Source organism: Tursiops truncatus, chromosome X (assembly GCF_011762595.2).
Source record: "Tursiops truncatus isolate mTurTru1 chromosome X, mTurTru1.mat.Y, whole genome shotgun sequence".
Lineage (NCBI taxonomy): Eukaryota > Metazoa > Chordata > Mammalia > Artiodactyla > Delphinidae > Tursiops > Tursiops truncatus.
In genome coordinates, this window is record NC_047055.1 from 29,865,160 (window position 1) to 29,885,046 (window position 19,887).

The following is a 19,887-nucleotide window of genomic DNA, read 5'->3' on the forward strand; positions in this document are numbered from 1 at the left end:
ATTTGTTGACCCTCAGGTTCAAATTCACCCTTTTTGCCTGCTCTGTGGACATGGATCTGAGGCTTTGAAATATTTGTTTCCTTTGCCACTTGGCATTGAAGTTTTGTTGGTAGAAGGTTCTGGAAAGGCATACCACGAGGAGAGGGATTTGCTTCAAGCTTCCTGTGGGCTTGCTCAGCAGACTGTTCAGGCAACTCAGGCATCTTCTCTAGTGCCCGGTTTCTTCACCCAATTGTCAGTAGCTTTTCCTGGCGCCGCCTTAGACAGTGTTGTGGAAGAGTGCTTCTGGTAAGGCACTTCCCAGAGGTATGTTCCAAATGATAGGCTCATCTTTGAAATTTCTGGAAAATTTCAAAGCCGGCTCAGCTTTCCAGAAATTCCAAAGATGAGGACCACAGCAACTTCTCTGCCCTTCTGTGAGCTATGCCCTCTCCAAATGAGGTCTGGATCTTGGCCCTGGGTTGGGGGCACTCCCTTGGGCCTTTAGCCTTGGGGGAGGGATCTCTTACGTGGGTGCTTTATTTCAGCCCTAGGGGTAGTAGTTGTTCCTGACATCTGACATTCCTGTATTTTTTAGAACTCTCTTTGCTTAGCGTTAGCCAGTTGCTCATCACTCTAGTTCCCTGTTATTCAAATCCCCTGTCAAAGCTAATAATTCTTTTCGTGAAACTCCCAGTTCAAATTAGTGTTTGGTTTCTCTCCTGATTAGGCCTAGACAGATGCAACCAGTTAAAGGTCCCTATGAGCTACCATGTATCACTTGCAAAGTGATTTTTAAGAGATGATACTATTGTGTCTGCAGTTGAAAAAATTAAGACCACACATTTCACATATCCTTTGGGGACATGTTCTTCCCGCCGAGCCTCTGTGTATCTGTGTATTTGTCTCTCCTCTCTTTGCACGTCCCCCACCTTTGCTGTTAGTTACTCTTGTCCCTTTCTCTTCCTATTCACCTTTATAAACTCCATTTCTAATCCTAGCTTTGCCTTTAACAAGCTATCACTTGACCTCCCTGGGTCTCAATTTCCTTCTTGGTGAGGCAAAGATAATAAAAGATCATAAATTAATGAAATCAAGGACATGAAAGTGCTTTGTAATTAGTAGGGCATCATATAAAAGTAAAGTGATATTATTGGCATTTATTAAACGGTTTTCTCTTCCATGTTTTTAATTTTTAGTTGCATTTTCTTTTAAGAGCTTTAAGGAGCCTTCAGGGGTACTTACAACCTGATAAAATAGATATAAATCCATGTAATTATTAGATGAGGTAGAATGTGCTGCGTGCTAAAATAGGGGAACACCAGGATTATGGGCACCCTGACAGTTACAATTTAGTTGTGGCCTGAGGATTTGCGGTTTAGTTCCAAGGAGCAAAGAGAGCCACCTGATCTTGAAGGACCTAAACTGCCATTTGTTAAATTGCTGTGACACAAATGGGCCTGTGCTAGGCACTTTGCGTACATGATCATGTGTAATCTTTACATTTATTCCTATATTGTTAAATTATTTTATTGTGTCTTAGACTTATTTTCAAAATATTTGGCTGGAAGACAGATTTTTGTTCGTTTTGTTTTTAATGGAACCCCCCCCAAGTTATATGTGAGTAGTCAGTGGCAGTGAAAGTCTTCAAGATGGAAAATTCTACTTTTTATGCAGCTTTTAAGGTATATTCTGTTTTTGTATATATCCACGGATACCTGCCTTTGAAAAAATTGGTTAAATGCTTTCACCTTAGCATAAGAATAAAGATTCTCTGTGATAATCTATATTGAAAAAAGGAAATGATTTGTTTAAAAATTATTCTCTCTTATTGGCCAGTAGATAGTGTGTCAGCGGGTGTAGTATATTCTAGGGGATGACACGGTTGACTGCAGGAAGAAATGTAGCATTCTATTTAAATTAGGGGTGGGTGCTCTTTGAATACAAAGTATTCTGTCAAATCACGGGGTGAGTGCATCTCCCAGTGGAAGATGTTGCAAAGTGCAAGTGACTGTGAGTCCTTCCGGAAGCACTTGTCCTCACAGCTTGGATTCTAGGAGATGCCTGCCCAAAGATACTTCACCTTTCTCTTAGGAAGTCAACAGGTCTAAGTCTTCTGATTTATTAAAAACTCCTTTAGTTTTGAATTTCTTTGTGTTGAGTTGTACATTTGTTCTTTGTCAGTTTGCAGACAAGATGGTAACTTCCTGTTTGTTTGGCAAACAAAATATGTGAGTATAGCATGTGCAGTTTTAAAAAATAGCTCCTGTCAGAGCAGTGTTTTCTGAAGTATGGTGTGCGTGCTACTGGCAGCGTAAAGACTCCAGGCAGTACACAGACTTACGCTTTCAATTTGAATAGGTTTGTTGTTTGTTTTAACGTTTATTAGGGAAAATAAAAAAAGCCTGGTGTATTACACTTGCGATTTCATGAATATTATTGCTGAAGTGAAGACTAGGGCAGGTAACAACATCTCATCCTGACCAACTGCATTAGTGGTGCAGTGCTCAGGCATACTCGACAACGCATGGCTGCAGTCTTTTCAAGGAGAGAGCAAAACTTTACATCCAGAGAATGGTAATTTTTAAATCTACAGAGTATTTGTAGGATATGTAATTGTGAATTGGAATCAAGCCTGTGCTCTATATTTTGTTGGGTTTTTTTTTTTCTATTTTGTTCTGAACTAACATGGATCAGGAGATGAAATGGAATTTCTAAAATGTAAAGTGCTAGACTGTGAAGGAAATGCTCACACCTGGGCATGATTTTGATGAAATCAGTCATGTATCTTCAGATACGAAGACCTAATTTAGTAATTGCCGGAACCATCTGCTACTGATGTAAAAGGACCAACTGCAAAGAAAACAACTAGCACACGAATATGATGAAGATTATTTGAAATTTGTATTTTCATAAGCACGATAAGAAGGCACCTCTTTCCTTACCTGTCATATGTTTGGAGACACACATTCTGGTGTGAAATCTTTTAATCCCACATGTTATTTTGAAACACAAAAAGAGTGTGCTGTGCAAAACCTACGCCAGAGGTTCCTCAAAAAGTTAAACATAGAATTACCATATGACCCAGAAATTCCACTCCCAGGTATATACCCAAGAGAAAGGAAAACGAGTAGTCAGACAAATATATGTACATGCATGTTCACAGCTATTCACAAGAGCCAAAATATGGAAACAGCTCAAATGTCCATCGATGGATGAATGGATACACAAACTGTGGTATATGCTTACAATGCAATATTTAGCCATAAATAGAAATGAAGTATTGATACTGTATACATTATGGATGAACCTCCAAAACATTATGCTTCGTGAAAGAATTTTGGCACAAAGGATCACATAATGTATGATTCCACTTATGTGAAATATCAAAATAGATAAATGCATTGAGACAGAATGCACACTGGTGGCTGCCAGTGGCTGCGGGCAGCGGGGAGGACACCAAGCAGCTGCTTAATGGATATGGGCTTTTATTTTGGGGTGATGAAAATATCTGGGGACGAGACAGAAGTTGTGGTTGCCCACCGTTCGGAATGCGCTAATTGCCACTGAATTGTTCAGTATAAAATTGTTAATTTTATGGTATGTGAATTTCACTTGAATAGAAAAAAACCCCACCCTACCCCACAGTGCGTGTGACGTAATACATGAGGAATAGGATGGTGTTAGTCTGTGTACAAGTAAACATTTCTTGTTTTAGGAGTTGTGTCTGTTTTCATAGTTGCCTTTTCATTGCAGTACGTTATAGCAGTTTTCCATTTGCAGTAATAAGTATAACGTTTTCCTTTTAAGATAAATGCAAACTTTTAAAGGGTTGATTTAAAGAAAAATCAAATAATAAATGTAGGAGTGAGGTGACAAATGAAGGCAATTTACAGATGACTGAGGAATAGGAAACTTTAAGAATCATTGCTATTCTGTGTTCAAGCCAATTAGTTTTTGAGTACATATTAGGTACTGGATGCCGTTCATCAAAGGTGAATAAGATGTGTTTTGGGCCTTGGATGCTGTCAGCCTAATAGGGGAGATAAGCCATGAAGGTAAATCATTTTAGGAAGAGGCTGAATGTGCCAAGTGCAAAAACTGAGAACAGGCTGAGGTCAAGACTAGGTACCTGTTGGGTTACCAGTACATTGAAGAAAACACTAGAACATATAGGGAGAAAATGAACAGAGAAATTGGCTTTTGACTTTAGGAACAAGGAGCAGAAATAATTAATAAAGGCAACAGACAATATATTCAAGCCCTTTCCTGACCGTTTTCTCTCTCAGTCCTGGGCTCCTCTTCTCCCCAATGACCCTACATTTTAAAGATAGTGTGTAGAGGGCTTAGTGGTGGTCTTTGGAGCTGGGCTGCCTGGAGTTGAATTCCAGTCCCAGTGTTTACTCATTGTATACCTCATGGCACTTGATTTTTCTATTCCTTACTTTTCTCTTCTGTAAAATGGGGATATTAATAGGACCTACATTATAAGGTCATAGTAAAGTTAAGTTAAATGGTTTACTGAGTAAAGCATTTATAACACTACTTAGCGCATGGCACTTGATCAACAAATATTAGCCATTATCATCATCTCTGGTCAGTGAGTCCTATCTATTCTAGCTCCTAAAAATTTTTTTGAATGTCCCTCCCTACCACTTTAGTTTAAGACTTTATGTTGTCACAATTGCAATTATCCCTTAACTAGTTTGCCTCCCTCTCTCCTCACCATTCCCTCTGTGTCACTTGACTGCCTAACCCACCCCTGCTTATTCTTAAAAACTCAGCTCAGGTGTCACCTCTGTGGAACTTGCCCCATTCCCTGCCCAGTTAGGGTGCTCCATGTGCATTCTTGTCACCTCCACTGTCATGCATCTCACATCGTATTGTGACTGTATTTGATACTCCCTGGGCTGTGGCCACCTTTAGGGTTGTGGGGAGCTGGGCTTACTCAGGTTTGAACTTCCAGCCTAAACACAACAAAAGTAGGTGCTTATTAATTGTTTGGGGGGATGAATGAACGTTTTCTGCCTGTAGAAAGTTAGCTTTCAGTCTTTATTTCGGAGGCTGAGGCGAGTCCTGCAAGAGTTTAGAAAAGGGGGCATTTGGTTGGAGAATCCAATTAGGCTTCAGAAAGGTAGAGCTTGTGACTTCCCTGGCGGTCCAGTGGTTAGGGCTCCTCACTTCCACTGTAGGGGGCACAGGTTCGATCCCTGGTTGGGGAACTAAGATCCCGCATGCAGCGCACATGAAAATAAATAAATAAATAAAAGACTAACAGGTTTTTTTTTTTTAAAAAAAAAGGTAGAGCTTGATTTGGAACTTAAGAACAGAGGAGCAGCCACAATCCAGGCAAAGGAAATGTTTTATGAATTGAATGGATAGTGACAGAAAAAAACCAGCATCTCCAAAATAGAAGAGACCACCTGCTGAGGGTGTGTGTACTGGGGGGGAGGAGTTATATGCTGAAAAGTACAAGGAGTTCCCAACCTATCAATGCCATGAATTCTAAAGGTTTACTTACAGATTATTTGTTTGGACATGATACATCATATATATGACGGTGAGGTTTCTGGCCCTGCCCCACGTATTGTATTTAACCTACGTAAGGAGCTGATCTATCCCATGGGCAGTACTAGTTTGGTTTCCAGGGCCTGGGAGCAGGGCGTCTGGAAAGGCGTGATGGATTCTGGGCTGGAAGACACAGTGGTACTGGAAGTTGAGCTTGGTTGTTCTCCTATGACCCTTTCTGCACCCTTCTCTGTCTCAGCTTCTCTTTCTTCATCTCTAGTCAAGTTTCTCTATCCAGCAAGGCCCCCTGCCAACTTCCTTCAAATAACACCCCACCCTAGGTTGCCAGGGTTCCAGAAGGCTCCCTCTCACTACCACCCTTCCCCATTCCCTGAGGGCAGCAGCTGTCTGCCGTTTGAAGAAACTTGACTGAACTCATTCACACCAAGGTGTGAAAAACTGATAGCGACCTCATCCCGGCAACTGTACTTGGTACAATTTCAGGAAACTTCTATTTAGCTAAAATGATAAAATAAACCTGTAATTGCTGGAATTTCTGGCAGTAGTACAGAGCAAACAATGAGAGAGAGAGAGACAGAGAGAGAGAGAGAGGAGAGGAGAGGAGAGGAGAGGAGAGGAGAGGAAGACACAAGAGTTGGAGAGAAAGTTTATTGGACGGGGAGTTGGTACTGTAGGAAAAGATATTTGGGGACAAGGGAAACCTCTGCTAATTTCCCTTTCCCCTTAACCTCCCTCCCCAAAATTGTTTCTGTGTAACACTTCCATCTGGATTCTCTTGAATTCATAGAAACTATAAATTGTAATTTCTTTTAAAAAAGCTGTAACTCCCATGGCAATTCTGGGTAAAAGGGTCTGTGCTTTCCAGATATGTGCAACTCTGGGATGGCTTATAATGAGAAATAGGGTTGAATAAATAAGGTGGGGCTGGGGTTGAGGGGACCTTGAAAGTGGAGTCTACATCCACACAAATAAGGAGTCATGGAACGCTGAGATGATGAAAGCAATAAGGAAGCCATAATTAATTCTAAATTTCAGATTAAAACAGATGGCGAGTTAGGTTTACTCTTGGCTATCGCATGATTAGTTAATACAGAATCCTATCTTTTGCTACCGATTTTTCATTGTTCTGGGACTGATTCCTTTAACTGTTAGTGTCTGTTTCCCTGGATGGCTGATTCTTCTCTGTGTCTTCTGAGCCAATCTTTCCTTTAGGATTCAAGATCCTAGAGGCTTTTATGACTCTTGTATTTCCAACTAGCCCATAGGGACTTATACACTATATTTCTGTGTCCCAATGGCAAAATTCAAATCTAGTGGTAGCAAAACACAGCTCCCTTTTATAAGACCATATTATTTTGTTTAAGTAAAAACCTCCAGCCTTTCTAACCATACCAGAGAATACACAGAAGATAGTGGTTAATGATCTGCATCAGTGAGCCCTTACAGCTGCAGAAACCACCACCCCTCTCCCTAACCCTATGCATGTGTTAGACTGTGTTGGGAATAGGCTCTTCCCTATGGGGAACTGCTTTGTCTTTTATTCCTTATATTGTTCATTACGTTAATATCCTTGCCATTTCTACCCAGCCAGTTGCATAAGGGGGGAGGCCAGGAAATGGGGTAAGAGAGGGATTTGAGACATTTCCTTAAGGCTAAATTATAATTTCCATATTGGAACGGAAGTTTCATAGGTCATTAATCAAATACATATATTTTTCTCTATTTTGAAAGTTACAAGGGCTTGCTAGCATTGGGCCCTCCTGTGCCTCATTTGTGTATTTTACTAGTGACTGCTCAGCGTACCCTTTGAGTTACTGCGTATTGGTGATGTGCAATGGCTTGCTTGGTTGAATTCACTGTTTTATATTTTATTTTTTTGTTCAATCTAGTGAAGCAGTTATTGTCAAAATTGGATTTTGTGATTCACTCTTTCATCATCACTGGTTATGATAATTTAATGGGGTGTAACAGTCCAAAGAATATGCTTTTATCCTTTGCAATTAGCAGTCTGTAGAAATGACTGGTTTCAGGAGACACTTTCATTTTTCAGTGTTCACCGGTCTAGGTGGTGATAAACCAGTGAAATGCATTTCTTCAGTTTCTAGCTTTACAAATACTGAGAGGGCAGACAGCAGAATCAAGAACTACAATTCTGAAGCCTGTGGAAGGAAAACCACATTCACAGAAAGAGAGACAAAATGAGAAGGCAGAGGACTTTGTACCAGGTGAAGGAACAAGATAAAACCCCAGAAAAACAACTAAATGAAGTGGAGATAGGCAACCTTCCAGAAAAAAGAATTCAGAATAATGATAGTGAAGATGACCCAGGACCTCGGAAAAAGAATGGAGGCAAAGATCAAGAAGATTCAAGAAATGTTTAACAAAGACCTAGAAGAATTAAAGAACAAACAGAGATGAACAATACAATAACTGAAATGAAAAATACACTGGAAGGAATCAGTAGCAGAATAACTGAGGCAGAAGAACGTATAAGTGACCTGGAAGACACAATGGTGGAATTCACTGCTGTGGAACAGAATAAAGAAAAAAAGAATGAAAAGAGATGAAGACAGCCTAAGAGACCTCTGGGACAACATTAAACACAACAACATTCGAATTATAGGGGTCCCAGAAGGAGAAGACAGAGAAAAAGGACCTGAGAAAATATTTGAAGAGATTATAGTCAAAAACTTCCCTAACATGGGAAAGGAAATAGCCACCCAAGTCCAGGAAATGCAGAGAGTCCCATACAGGATAAACCCAAGGAGAAACACCCAAGACACATAGTAAGCAAACTGGCAAAAATTAAAGACAAAGAAAAATTATTGAAAGCAGCAAGGGAAAAACGACAAATAACATACAAGGGAACTCTCATAAGGTTAACAGCTGATTTCTCAGCAGAAACTCTACAAGCCAGAAAGGAGTGGCATGATATACTTAAAGTGATGAAACGGAAGAAACTACAACCAAGATTACACTACCCGCAAGGATCTCATTCACATTCAATGGAGAAATCAAAAGCTTTACAGACAAGCAAAAGCTAAGAGAATTCAGCACCACCAAACCAGCTCTACAACAAATGCTAAAGGAACTTCTCTAAGTGGGAAACACAAGAGAAGAAAAGGACCTACAAAAACAAACCCATAACAATTAAGAAAATGGTCATAGGAACATACATATCGATAATCACCTTAAATGTGAATGGATTAAATGCTCCAACGAAAAGACACAGGCTCGCCGAATGGATACAAAAACAAGACCCATATATATGCTGTCTACAAGAGACTCACTTCAGACCTAGGGACACATACAGACTGAAAGTGAGGGGATGGAAAAAGATATTCCATGCAAATGGAAATCAAAAAAAAGATGGAGTAGCAATACTCATATAAAATAGACTTTAAAATAATGTCACAAGAGACAAAGAAGGACACTACGTAATGATCAAGGGATCAATCCAAGAAGAAGATATAACAATTATAAATATATATGCACCCAACATAGGAGCACCTCAATACATAAGGCAACTGCTAACAGCTGTAAAAGAGGAAATCGACAGCAACACAATAGTAGCGGGGGACTTTAACACCTCACTTACACCAATGGACAGATCATGCAAGCAGAAAATTAATAAGGAAACACAAGCTTTAAATGACACAATAGACCAGATAGATTTAATTGATATTTATAGGACATTCCATCCAAAAACAGCAGATTACACTTTCTTCTCAAGGGCACATGGAACATTCTCCAGGAAAGATCACATCTTGGGTCACAAATCAAGCCTCAGTAAATTTAAGAAAATTGAAATCATATCAAGCATCTTTTCTGACCACAGCGCTATGAGATTAGAAATAAATTACAGGGGAAAAAAACATAAAAACCACAAACACATGTAGGCTAAGCAATACGTTACTAAATAACCAAGAGATCACTGAAGAAATCAAAGAGGAAATCAAAAAATACCTAGAAACAAACGACAACGAAAACACGATGATCCAAAACCTATGGGATGCAGCAAAAGCAGTTCTAAGAGGGAAGATTATAGCTATACAAGCCTACCTCAAGAAACAAGAAAAATCTCAAATAAACAATCTAGCGTTACACCTAAAGGAACTAGAGAAAGAAAAAGAAACAAAATGCAAAGTTAGTAGAAGGAAAGAAATCATAAAGATCAGAGCAGAAATAAATGAAATAGAAACAAAGAAAACAATAGCAAAGATCAATAAAACTAAAATCTGGTTCTTAGAGAAAATAAACAAAATTGATAAACCATTAGCCAGACTCATCAAGGAAAAGAGGGAGAGGACTCAAATCAAGAAAATTGGAAATGAAAAAGAAGTTACAAAAGACACGTCAGATATACAAAGCATCCTAAGAGACTACTACAAGCAACTCTATGCCAGTAAAATGAACAACCTGGAAGAAATGGACAAATTCTTAGAAATGGACAAATTCTTGGAAGGTATAACATTCCAAGACTGAACCAGGAAGAAATAGAAAATATGAACAGACCAATCACAAGTATTGAAATTGAAACTGTGATTAAAAACCTTCCAACAAACAAAAGTCCAGGACCAGATGGCTTCACAGGTGAATTCTATCAAACGTTTAGAGAAGAGCTAACACCCATCCTTCTCAAACTCTTCCAAACAATTGCAGAGGAAGGAACACTCCCAACCTCATTCTATGAGGCCACCATCACCCTGATACCAAAACCAGACAAAGATACTACGAAAAAAGAAAATTATAGACCAGTATGACTGATGAATATAGATGCAAAAATCCTCAACACAGAATCCAACAACACATTAAAAGGATCATACACCATGATCAAGTAGGATTTATCCCAGGGATGCAAGGATTCTTCAATATATGCAAGTCAATCAATGTGATATACCATATTAATAAGTTGAAGAATAAAAACCATATGATCATCTCATTAGATGCAGAAAAAGCTTTTGACAAAATTCAACACCCATTTTGATAAAAACTCTCCATAGAGGGAACCTACCTCAACATAATAAAGGCCATATATGAGAAACCCACAGCAAACATCATTCTCAATGGTGAAAAACTTAAAGCATTTCCTTAAAGATGAGGAACAAGACAAGGATGTCCACTCTCACCACTGTTATTCAACATAGTTTTGGAAGTCCTAGCCACAGCAATCAGTGAAGAAAAAGAAATAAAAGCAATACAAATTGGAAAAGAAGAAGTAAAACTGTCACTGTTTGCAGATGACATGATACTATATGTAGAGAATCCTAAAGATGCCAGCAGAAAACTACTAGAGCTAATCAATGAATTTGGTAAAGTAGCAGGATACAAAATTAACGCACAGAAATCTGTTGCATTCATATACACTAATGATGAAAAATCTGAAAGAGAAATTAAGGAAATACTCCCATTTACCACTGCAACAAAAAGAATAAAATACCTAGGAGTAAACCTACGTAGGGAGACAAAAGATGCATATGCAGAAAACTATAAGACACTGATGAAAGAAATTAAAGATGATACAAACAGATGGAGAGATATACCATGTTCTTGGATTGGAAGAATCAATATTATGAAAATGACTATACTCCCCAAAGCAAGCTACAGATTCAATGCAATCCCTATCAAATTACCAATGGCATTTTTTACAGAACTAGGACAAAAAAAATCTTAAAATTTGTATGGAGATACAAAAGACCCCGAATAGCCAAAGCAGTCTTGAGGGAAAAAAATGGAGCTGGAGGAATCAGACTCCCTGACTTCAGACTCTACTACAAAGCTACAGTAATGAAGACAATATGGTACTGGCACAGAAACAGAGACATAGATTAATGGAACAGGATAGAAGGCCCAGAGATAAACCCACACAACTATGGTCAACTAATTTATGACAAAGGAGGCAAGGATATACAATGGAGAAAAACAGTCTCTTCAATAAGTGGTGCTGGGAAAACTGGACAGCTACATGTAAAAGAATGAAATTAGAACACTCCCTAACACCATACACAAAAATAAACTCAAAATCGGTTAGAGACCTAAATGTAAGACTGGACACTATAAAACTCTTAGAGGATAACATAGGAAGAACACTCTTTGACATAAATCACAGCAAGATCTTTTTTGACTCACCTCCTAGAGAAATGGAAATAAAAACAAAAATAAACAAATGGGACCTAATGAAACTTAAAAGCTTTTTTAAAGCAAAGGAAACTACAAAGAAGACGAAAAGACAACCCTCAGATGGGAGAAAATATTTGCAAATGAATCAATAGACAAAGGATTAATCTCCAAAATATATAAACAGGTCATGCAGCTCAATATTAAAAAAACAAACAACCCAATCAAAAAATGGGCAGAAGACCTAAATAGACATTTCTCCAAAGAAGACATACAGATGGCCAAGAGCCACATGACAAGCTGCTCAACATCACTATTATTAGAGAAACGCAAATCAAAACTACAATGAGGTATCACCTCACAGCAGTTAGAATGGGCATCATCAGAAAATCTACAAACAACAAATGCTGGAGAGGGTGTGGAGAAAAGGGAACCCTCTTGCACTGTTGGTGGGAATGTAAATTGATACAGCCACTGTGGAGAACAGTATGGAGGTTCCTTAAAAAACTAAAAATAGAACTACCATATGAACCAGCAATCCCACTCCTGGGCATATACCCAGAGAAAACCATAATTCAAAAAGACCCATGCACCCCAATGTTCATTGCAGCACTGTTTACTATAACCAGGTCATGGAAGCAACCTAAATGCCCATCGACAGACAAATGGATAAAGAAGATGTGGTACCTATATACAATGGAATATTGCTCACCCATAAAAAGGAACAAAATTGGGTCATTTGTAGAGACGTGGTTGGATCTAGAGACTGTCATACAGAGTGAAGTAAGTCAGAAAGAGAAAAACAAATATCGTATGTGTGTATATATATATATATATATATATATATTTTTTTTTTTTTTTTGCGGTACGCGGGCCTCTCACTATTGTGGTCTCTCCCGTGTGGAGCACAGGCTCTGGACGGGCAGGCTCAGCCGCCATGGCTCACGGGCCCAGCTGCTCTGCGGCATGTGGGATCTTCCTGGACCCGGGCACGAACCCGCGTCTCCTGCATCGGCAGGTGGACTCTCAACCACTGCGCCACCAGGGAAGCCCACAAGTATCGTATATTAATGCATATATGTGGAGCCTAGAAAAACGGTACAGATGAACCGGTTTGCAGGGCAGAAATAGAGATACAGATGTAGAGAACAAACATATGGACACCAACGGCAGAAAGTGCCGGGAGTGGGTGGTGTGATGAATTGGGAGATTGGGATTGAAATATATACATTAATATGTATAAAATGGATAACTAATAAGAACCTGCTGTATAAAAAACAAATAAAATCAAATTCAAAAAAATACTGTCTTGATTTAGGCAAAAGATAATTGACATTTCCCTTCTTTACTGTAGCTGTTTCCTTTGCTCAGTTCAGTTATTGAGCCATTCAAGTCTCCATCCATCTGTCAAGTGAAGAAAAATACACAACCTAAAAGTTATGAGTTATGTTTTATTCAGGGACCTCACTAAGGACTGTAGCCTGGGAGACAGCCTCTCAGAGAGCTCTGAGGAACTGTTCCAAAGAGGTAAGGGAGGAGCCACGATATACAGGAGTTTTTGCTTAAAAAGAAAAAGCATGTAGCTGGACATCAGAAGATTACTGCTAATCACAAAAGACAAAAATCTCAAGTTAATGATTTTAGTGCTTTTCTGTGTATGGGAAGATGTAAGAGTCTGGGCTCATTGAAATTATTCCTTAGATATGTATCTTAATCCATCCTGAATTCCCCTCCGGGTACACTGACAGGGTGCCCGCATCGGCTGATGGCTTGATGGAAGGCAACATTCCTTGGATGCCATCAAACCAATATTCTGTTGAGTCCGAAGAGAGAGAGTACCTTAGTATCAGTTAAAGAGCAACAATGAAGGACTTCCTTGGTGGTAGAGTGGTTGGGAATCCGCCTGCCAATGCAGGAGACACGGGTTCAAGCCCTGGTCTGGGAAGATCCCACATGCCGTGGAGCAACTAAGCCCGCGTGCCACAGCTATTGAGCCTGCAAGCCACAAATACTGAGCCTGTGTGCCACAAGTACTGAAGCCCGAGCGCCCAGAGCCCGTGCTCCGCAACAAGAGAAGCCACCGCAATGAGAAGCCCGTGTACCGCAACGAAGAGTACGCCCCGCTCACCGGGACTAGAGAAAGCCCACACGCAGCAAGGAAGACCCAACGCAGCCAAAAATAAAAAAAATAATAAAAATAAATTAAAAATAAAAAAGAATTAAACTGACATGTGACAGATTAATAGGAGAAAGTCAAATTTAATTTTGTATGTATGAGAACCCCACATACATGAGAGGTTCAAAGATAGAAAGGTAAAATGACACATATATGCCATCCTGAGCTAGGGAATGGGATAGGGCCCTGGGGCTTCCAAGGATGGGAGGGTAATTCACAGAACTATAAGAAGAGCAGATGTTGGGTAATTAGGTGTTTGCCCTGACATACACTGGGCCACTCAGATAAAATCTATCTCTAAGTAATAACTTATTCTGGAAAAGACCCCCAATTTAAATTCTTCTAGGTAGTTAAGGGAGGGGCAAACGTTCCTCTTGAGCCTGTAGAATCTTGATTGCCTTTAGCTCAAAATAATCCTCATACAAAAGTGGTACATTTTGGGAAGGCTCGTTCTGAACACCTTTAGATGGATAAGACTCTTTAATGATTTCTTGCTTAATTATCATCTGAAAACAATGCTTAGTTGTAGAGGAGAGAAGAACTTACCTCTGCTGACTTGATTTCACTAAAATTGCCTCCTATAATTGGGTTACTATATGTGACAGGCCCTGAGTAAAGTTTAATAAAAACATAAGAAAGACCCAACCACCACTCTCAGGAGTTTATAGTCTAGTGTATTGTTTATAGAAAGAGTTATAATCCAAGGTGACAGGAGCTGTAATATTCGAAGTGCTATGGGAGTTTACAAAACCTACCACCAGAATCTGCTAAGGGATGTGAGGGAAGGTTTCATGGAAGGAGGTATGGTTGGACACTTAAGTATGAGTAGAAATTGGCTTTGGTAGACAAGGAGGGCAGGGAATTCCAAGTGGAGAGAATATCATATGTAAGGCCACTGGGGTGTGAGAGAGTATGGCGCATTTGAGGTCTATTGCAAGAAATTGCTCATTGAGGGGCATAAGAGAGCTCTGCGAATTGGCTTTGGGAAGGTATTTCTGCCATAGGTGTACGTGGATCGTTCTGCACCTTTAGTCATATAGCATCCTATATCTTCATGGCCTATTCTTTCCGTCCTGTGGCCATTTACTTCCTCATGATCAGTCTGAGAAGACCCCTTTTTCCCCTTTTTGGTGATGTTTAGGAGTCATGTTTGTCTGTTTTCCCCCTAAAATAAATATTAGTACAATACAGAGGTGACTAATGAATACTGAATTAGATGTCAGGGGACCTAAATTCTTGTTTCCCAGTTCTCTTAGCAGCTATGTCACTTGAGCCAAGTCATTTAATAAGTGTCTCTTCACTAGGAAAATGGGGATGTTAACATCTGCACTGCCTACCTCAGGGTCGGGGTGAAAATGAAAACGAGACTCTTAAAAATTAAGAGGTATTGGGACTTCCCTGGCGGTCCAGTGGTTAGGACTCCGCGCTTTCACAGCAGGGGCCATGGGTTCCATCCCTAGTCAGGGAACAAAGATCCCGCGTCCTGCATGCCACGCGGTGCCGCAAAAAAAAAATAAATAAATAAATAAAAATAAAAATTAACAAGTATAATAAACTTTTTAACTTGGAATTCTGCTGGGTGAGGCTATCACTTAACACTTAAAAGAAGTAAAATACTTTGTGGAGTATCTAGATAGGAAAATTAGGTTGAAAAGTTATTGACAAGTGGAAATATTCTTACTTCTTTATTAACTCCGTATGTCTGCCCTTCTGACTGTGGAATGTCATTTAGCTTGTGTCTATGTTTCCAAACTTAACATGGTAACATTTCTTCCTTCCCAATCGTCTACCATGTGTAACTTAGCTTCTTTCCAATTCTCACTATAGCTATTAAATAGTAATGAACTTAAGACTTAGGTTGGTAAGCTGTGAGTTGTTATATTTTATCGTCAACCTTGAATAATTGACATCTCTTAGGTAGTTTGAATTACTCATGACTTAGCCTCAATCATTTGTGTTACCATATAGCGGTATGACCTGAGTTTTGTTACATTTTAGGAATATATAAGACGGTTATGACTCATTCAGCTAGGAATGGGAAGTTTTGAAACAGTGGCCTTCTACTCCCTTTGCCGTTTTTCCCAAGCCAATGACAGTACAGGCAGAGTTATTAGTAACAGAAAAGGAGGCTTCCATTCATTTTCTTCCTTTTGACCCCACCTTTCCCATGAGATAGAGTGGCCATACTACTGGAATCTGATAATTCACCTGAAATATACACTTCTGGGCTATAGATATATGAACAATTGCTCCCAATATAAATACCCCTGGCCATCCCTTCTTTAGATCAATGTTTCTGAAAATATACCATCTAAGAATATTTCCACACAACAGAAAACTCTATAAACCATCCAACTCATCCTGCTGTAAGAAGGAGGATGAAAGAAGAAATGAGAAGAGTACTGCTATACATGAGATGACACGATGATGATGCTATTTTAAATAGAATGTAAGTGAATTATTTATACTTGATTAATGTAGACCCTATCATCAAAAATAATGTCCAATTACTGTGGACTACCAGGAGGTAGTTACTACCCTCTTTTCGCCTTTTACAACTTCTAGATGAACTAGTTCATGTGAATTTGAATAAAACACCTGTTCTAGTTCAAAGCTAATATAAAATGATTATTGCTTTTTTTTTCTGCCAGGTCTGAGGGAAATACTGTAGCAATTGTTTTGTTTTCCACAAAACTAAATGTTGAAATGGTCTGGCTTATTCTCTCTTTGTTTTAAAATCTATGGTATTGGACTTCCCTGGTGGCACAGTGGTTAAGAATCCGCCTGCCAGTGCAGGGGACACGGGTTCGATCCCTGGTCCGGGATGATCCCACATGCCGCGGAGCACCTAAGCCTGTGTGCCACAACTACTGAGCCTGCGCTCTAGAGCCCCTGAGCCCCAACTACTGAGCCCGCGTGCCACAACTACTGAAGCCCACACACCTTAGAGCCTGCACGCTGCAACTACTGAGCCCATGTGCCGCAACTACTGAAGCCCGCGCGCTCTAGGGCCCGTGAGCCTCAACTACTGAGCCCGTGTGCTGCAACTACTGGAGCCCGCGCACGTAGAGCCCGTGCTCCACAACAAGAGAAGCCACCGCAATAAGAAGCCCGTGCACCGCAATGAAGAGTAGCCCCTGCTCGCCGCAACTAGAGAAAGCCCGCACGCAACAACGAAGACCCAATGCAGCCAAAAATAAATAAATAAAAATAAATAAAATCTATGGTACCATTGATACATAGTTTTAAAACATTCTTCCAAAGACCCAGTGGATTAAATCATTTTATGTCCCTTAAATACTGCCCTTTTTTGAAGATTTCTTGAGAAAAGTGTGGCACACATCCAAAATCACATTCTTCCATTTTTTTCTGTATTTGAATTTTTTCCTTACAAGTTAGTGGAAAGGAAAAGTGGTCAGTTTTTGCACTCAATAAACAAGAAGGTGTAGATAGATTTTATCTAGGGCATTTTTAAGTCATTGAGAGAATATTTTAAAGTATTAACTACTTTTTGAAATTATTGGCAGAATCCTCTTAACCCACTTTAACATAAAGTGCTTGAAGAAGATGAAAAGATTTTTTATTGGCAAATGAAAGAAAGCACCATGGTTTTTGCATCATTGCATAAATGTAAGAAATTATGTATACATAAAAAGGATGAGACAAAGTTGAATGCTAAATGCCAACTTCAACGAGAGCTTGTCTGTTTGACACTGAGCATAATGGGGTGTGGTTCCACAGCAAGAGAACGCTAAATATTTACACCCCAGCACACGTTTCTCTGGTAAAGCTTCTTATCCTAGATCAATCTCCCAGCTAACACTATTATCCCTTTTTTAACAACCCCCTTCTTACACTTGGATTTTCTCCCTTAATTCTTCATGAGATTCTAAACCTTCTGGATCCAATCCCCTGTCCTCACTCTCCCATCTATATCTGTGGTCTTCATGAATCCTTTTTGTTTATGGTATGGACCTTCAGGTGAATTCTCTTGTTTTACTGCAAGTAGTAAAGCAACAATAACAGCTCCCCCACCCCCAACTCTTTTCTTCCAAAGATCACAGCTCCATCCTTTAGCTGTTCTGTTGGTATCCATTTCTTATCAATTCTCTGGAGGTTTTGAACCAGAGCTGTGATATATACAGCCAACAATGTTGCATAGTAACGCAGAGTTGCTGCCCAATCCAGATCTAGTTCTCTTACATCCATATTCTTTGCTTTTTAGGCTTGAGAGTGATGAAGAAAGTTAGTGAGATTAGTGTGTACCGTGAAGTCTGGGGAGGTTTACTTTCTTAGGCCACTTACCCTCATGCTCTGGCTTTTGCCTCAGTGTCTTTTCCTTGCCATCTTGCTTCACTTTATAAAGTGTCAGAAAAGTTCTTTGAACGTTGTGTGCATTATGTGCTTTAGGAAGAATGCATAGTATGGTCCATGTAATGGAGGAACGTTTATAAACTGTAGACTCAGATTACCATGGAAGACATCACAGAAAAGAATGCAATTTGAGTTGGGTCTAGAGGGATGAATGGAGTTTAGAAAAGTGGACCGGGGAAGGGATTTCTTGCAGGAGGACCTCTGGAGCAAAGGAGGGGAAGAACAAAGCGGGCTTGTGAGGTATAGAATGGGAAGTTGGTGTTAGGAGATACTAGGCTGTGAATTAGAAGAGTAGGTTGGCCGGCTTGTCTTGAGTTTTGCGTGTTGGGCGTAGTTGTTTAATTCCTTGAGTGATCCACTCTTTCAAGAAATGGCTTCTCATAGCTCATAGGATAAAATCCAAACCTCTTTGCTGGCACGTAAGGTCTTCTGTGATATGGTTCTGCGTATCTTAAAACCCACGCCCCTCAACACCATGCACCTGAAGCTCCTTCCATTTGTACTGAAGACTTTCCTGATTCTCCAACATGTTGTACTCCTCAAACCTGTGTGTGTCTCTGCACAGACTTTTTTTCTGGAGTCCACCTGGTGAATGCCTCATTCTTCAGGCCTCAGTTGCAGCACCAATTTCATTGTTCCTCTGCTGCTGTAGAATCCTGGGCTTATGCTGCTAAATCTTCTACACCATATTTTGTGCTGTCAGAGTACATGTTCGCTTCCCTCACTCAACTAGAAGCTTCCTGAAAGCACGGGATTGTGTCTTATTCACCATGTCATCCATATCACCTAACAGAGTACCTACCTAACGTGTAGCAAGTTCTTGACAGATATTTGTTGAATAAAATATTTTCGGCACATTTAATTTACGCCATGTATAGTTGTATTTTAAGAGAGTCATCTAGAAGCAATGTGATTGCTAGATTAAAGATGGGAGATGCAGAGAGGCCAGTTATATGCATTTTTTGGGAAATAGTTCATTTGTTAAAAAACAAAGAAACAGTAGGGGTTAGATTCCTGGAAAATTGATAAAGAATAAAGGATAGGAGTTATTGGTTGGCTACTAGGGACTGGGAGAGGGAAGAGTTAAAGATAATAAAGATTTAAGGTAATATGACAAATATCAGGACAATGACCCTTGAAAAAATAAGATCAACATGTTTGGTTTTTTTTTTCCTCAGTCAGATCTCCTGGTGTTAGTATTTGTCTCACCCCACCTCTGCTCTGAAGATGAACGCACTGTTCTTGTTCAGTTTACTGTAACTAAGCTCGAGATTCATGTGGTTCTGATCTTCATATCGGATCGGGAGTTAAGATAAGAAATGTAAATAGTTCAACCACGCTGACTACAGTTTCCTACCGAGGGAAGGTGTGCGGTGCATAGGTTTTGAATACATAAAGCTTGTTTCTGCTTTTGGGAGCTACAACTGTGAAGTGTTATACCAGGCAGATGCACTGGGGTGCGCTACTATGTAGAGGAGCCTAGCTGTGCATCACAGCTCTCAACTTTAAAACTCCAGAGAATTTGATGAGAGAGGGATCCACAAGAACATGACAAATGATGAGAGTTCAAACCTTAAGAGAAAAATGGGCTTATTGGTAAGAGAACTTCTTTTTCTTTATTTACTGCTGTTACTTATTCATTAAAATGGCAAGCCTGTTGTTTTCATATGTGGCTGTGAAACGGTGTTCAAAAATCAATTTTATATGTATTG

The 19,887-nt window shown here is 39.7% G+C and overlaps 1 protein-coding gene across 2 annotated transcripts in view; it reads left to right on the top strand.

The window, feature by feature from the left end:
- Window positions 1-19,887, top strand: part of KLHL13 (kelch like family member 13) — a 185,771-nt gene that overhangs the window by 92,758 nt on the left and 73,126 nt on the right. Inside the window, exon 3 of one of the 2 annotated variants that reach the window (XM_073798808.1) lies at window positions 19,354-19,771. The exons of the other annotated variant lie outside the window; for it this stretch is intronic. Within the exon in view, the coding sequence (XP_073654909.1) occupies window positions 19,731-19,771 (41 nt within the window). The 5' untranslated portion in view covers window positions 19,354-19,730. The remainder of the gene's footprint in view (window positions 1-19,353; window positions 19,772-19,887) is intronic. 2 annotated transcript variants of the gene reach the window in all.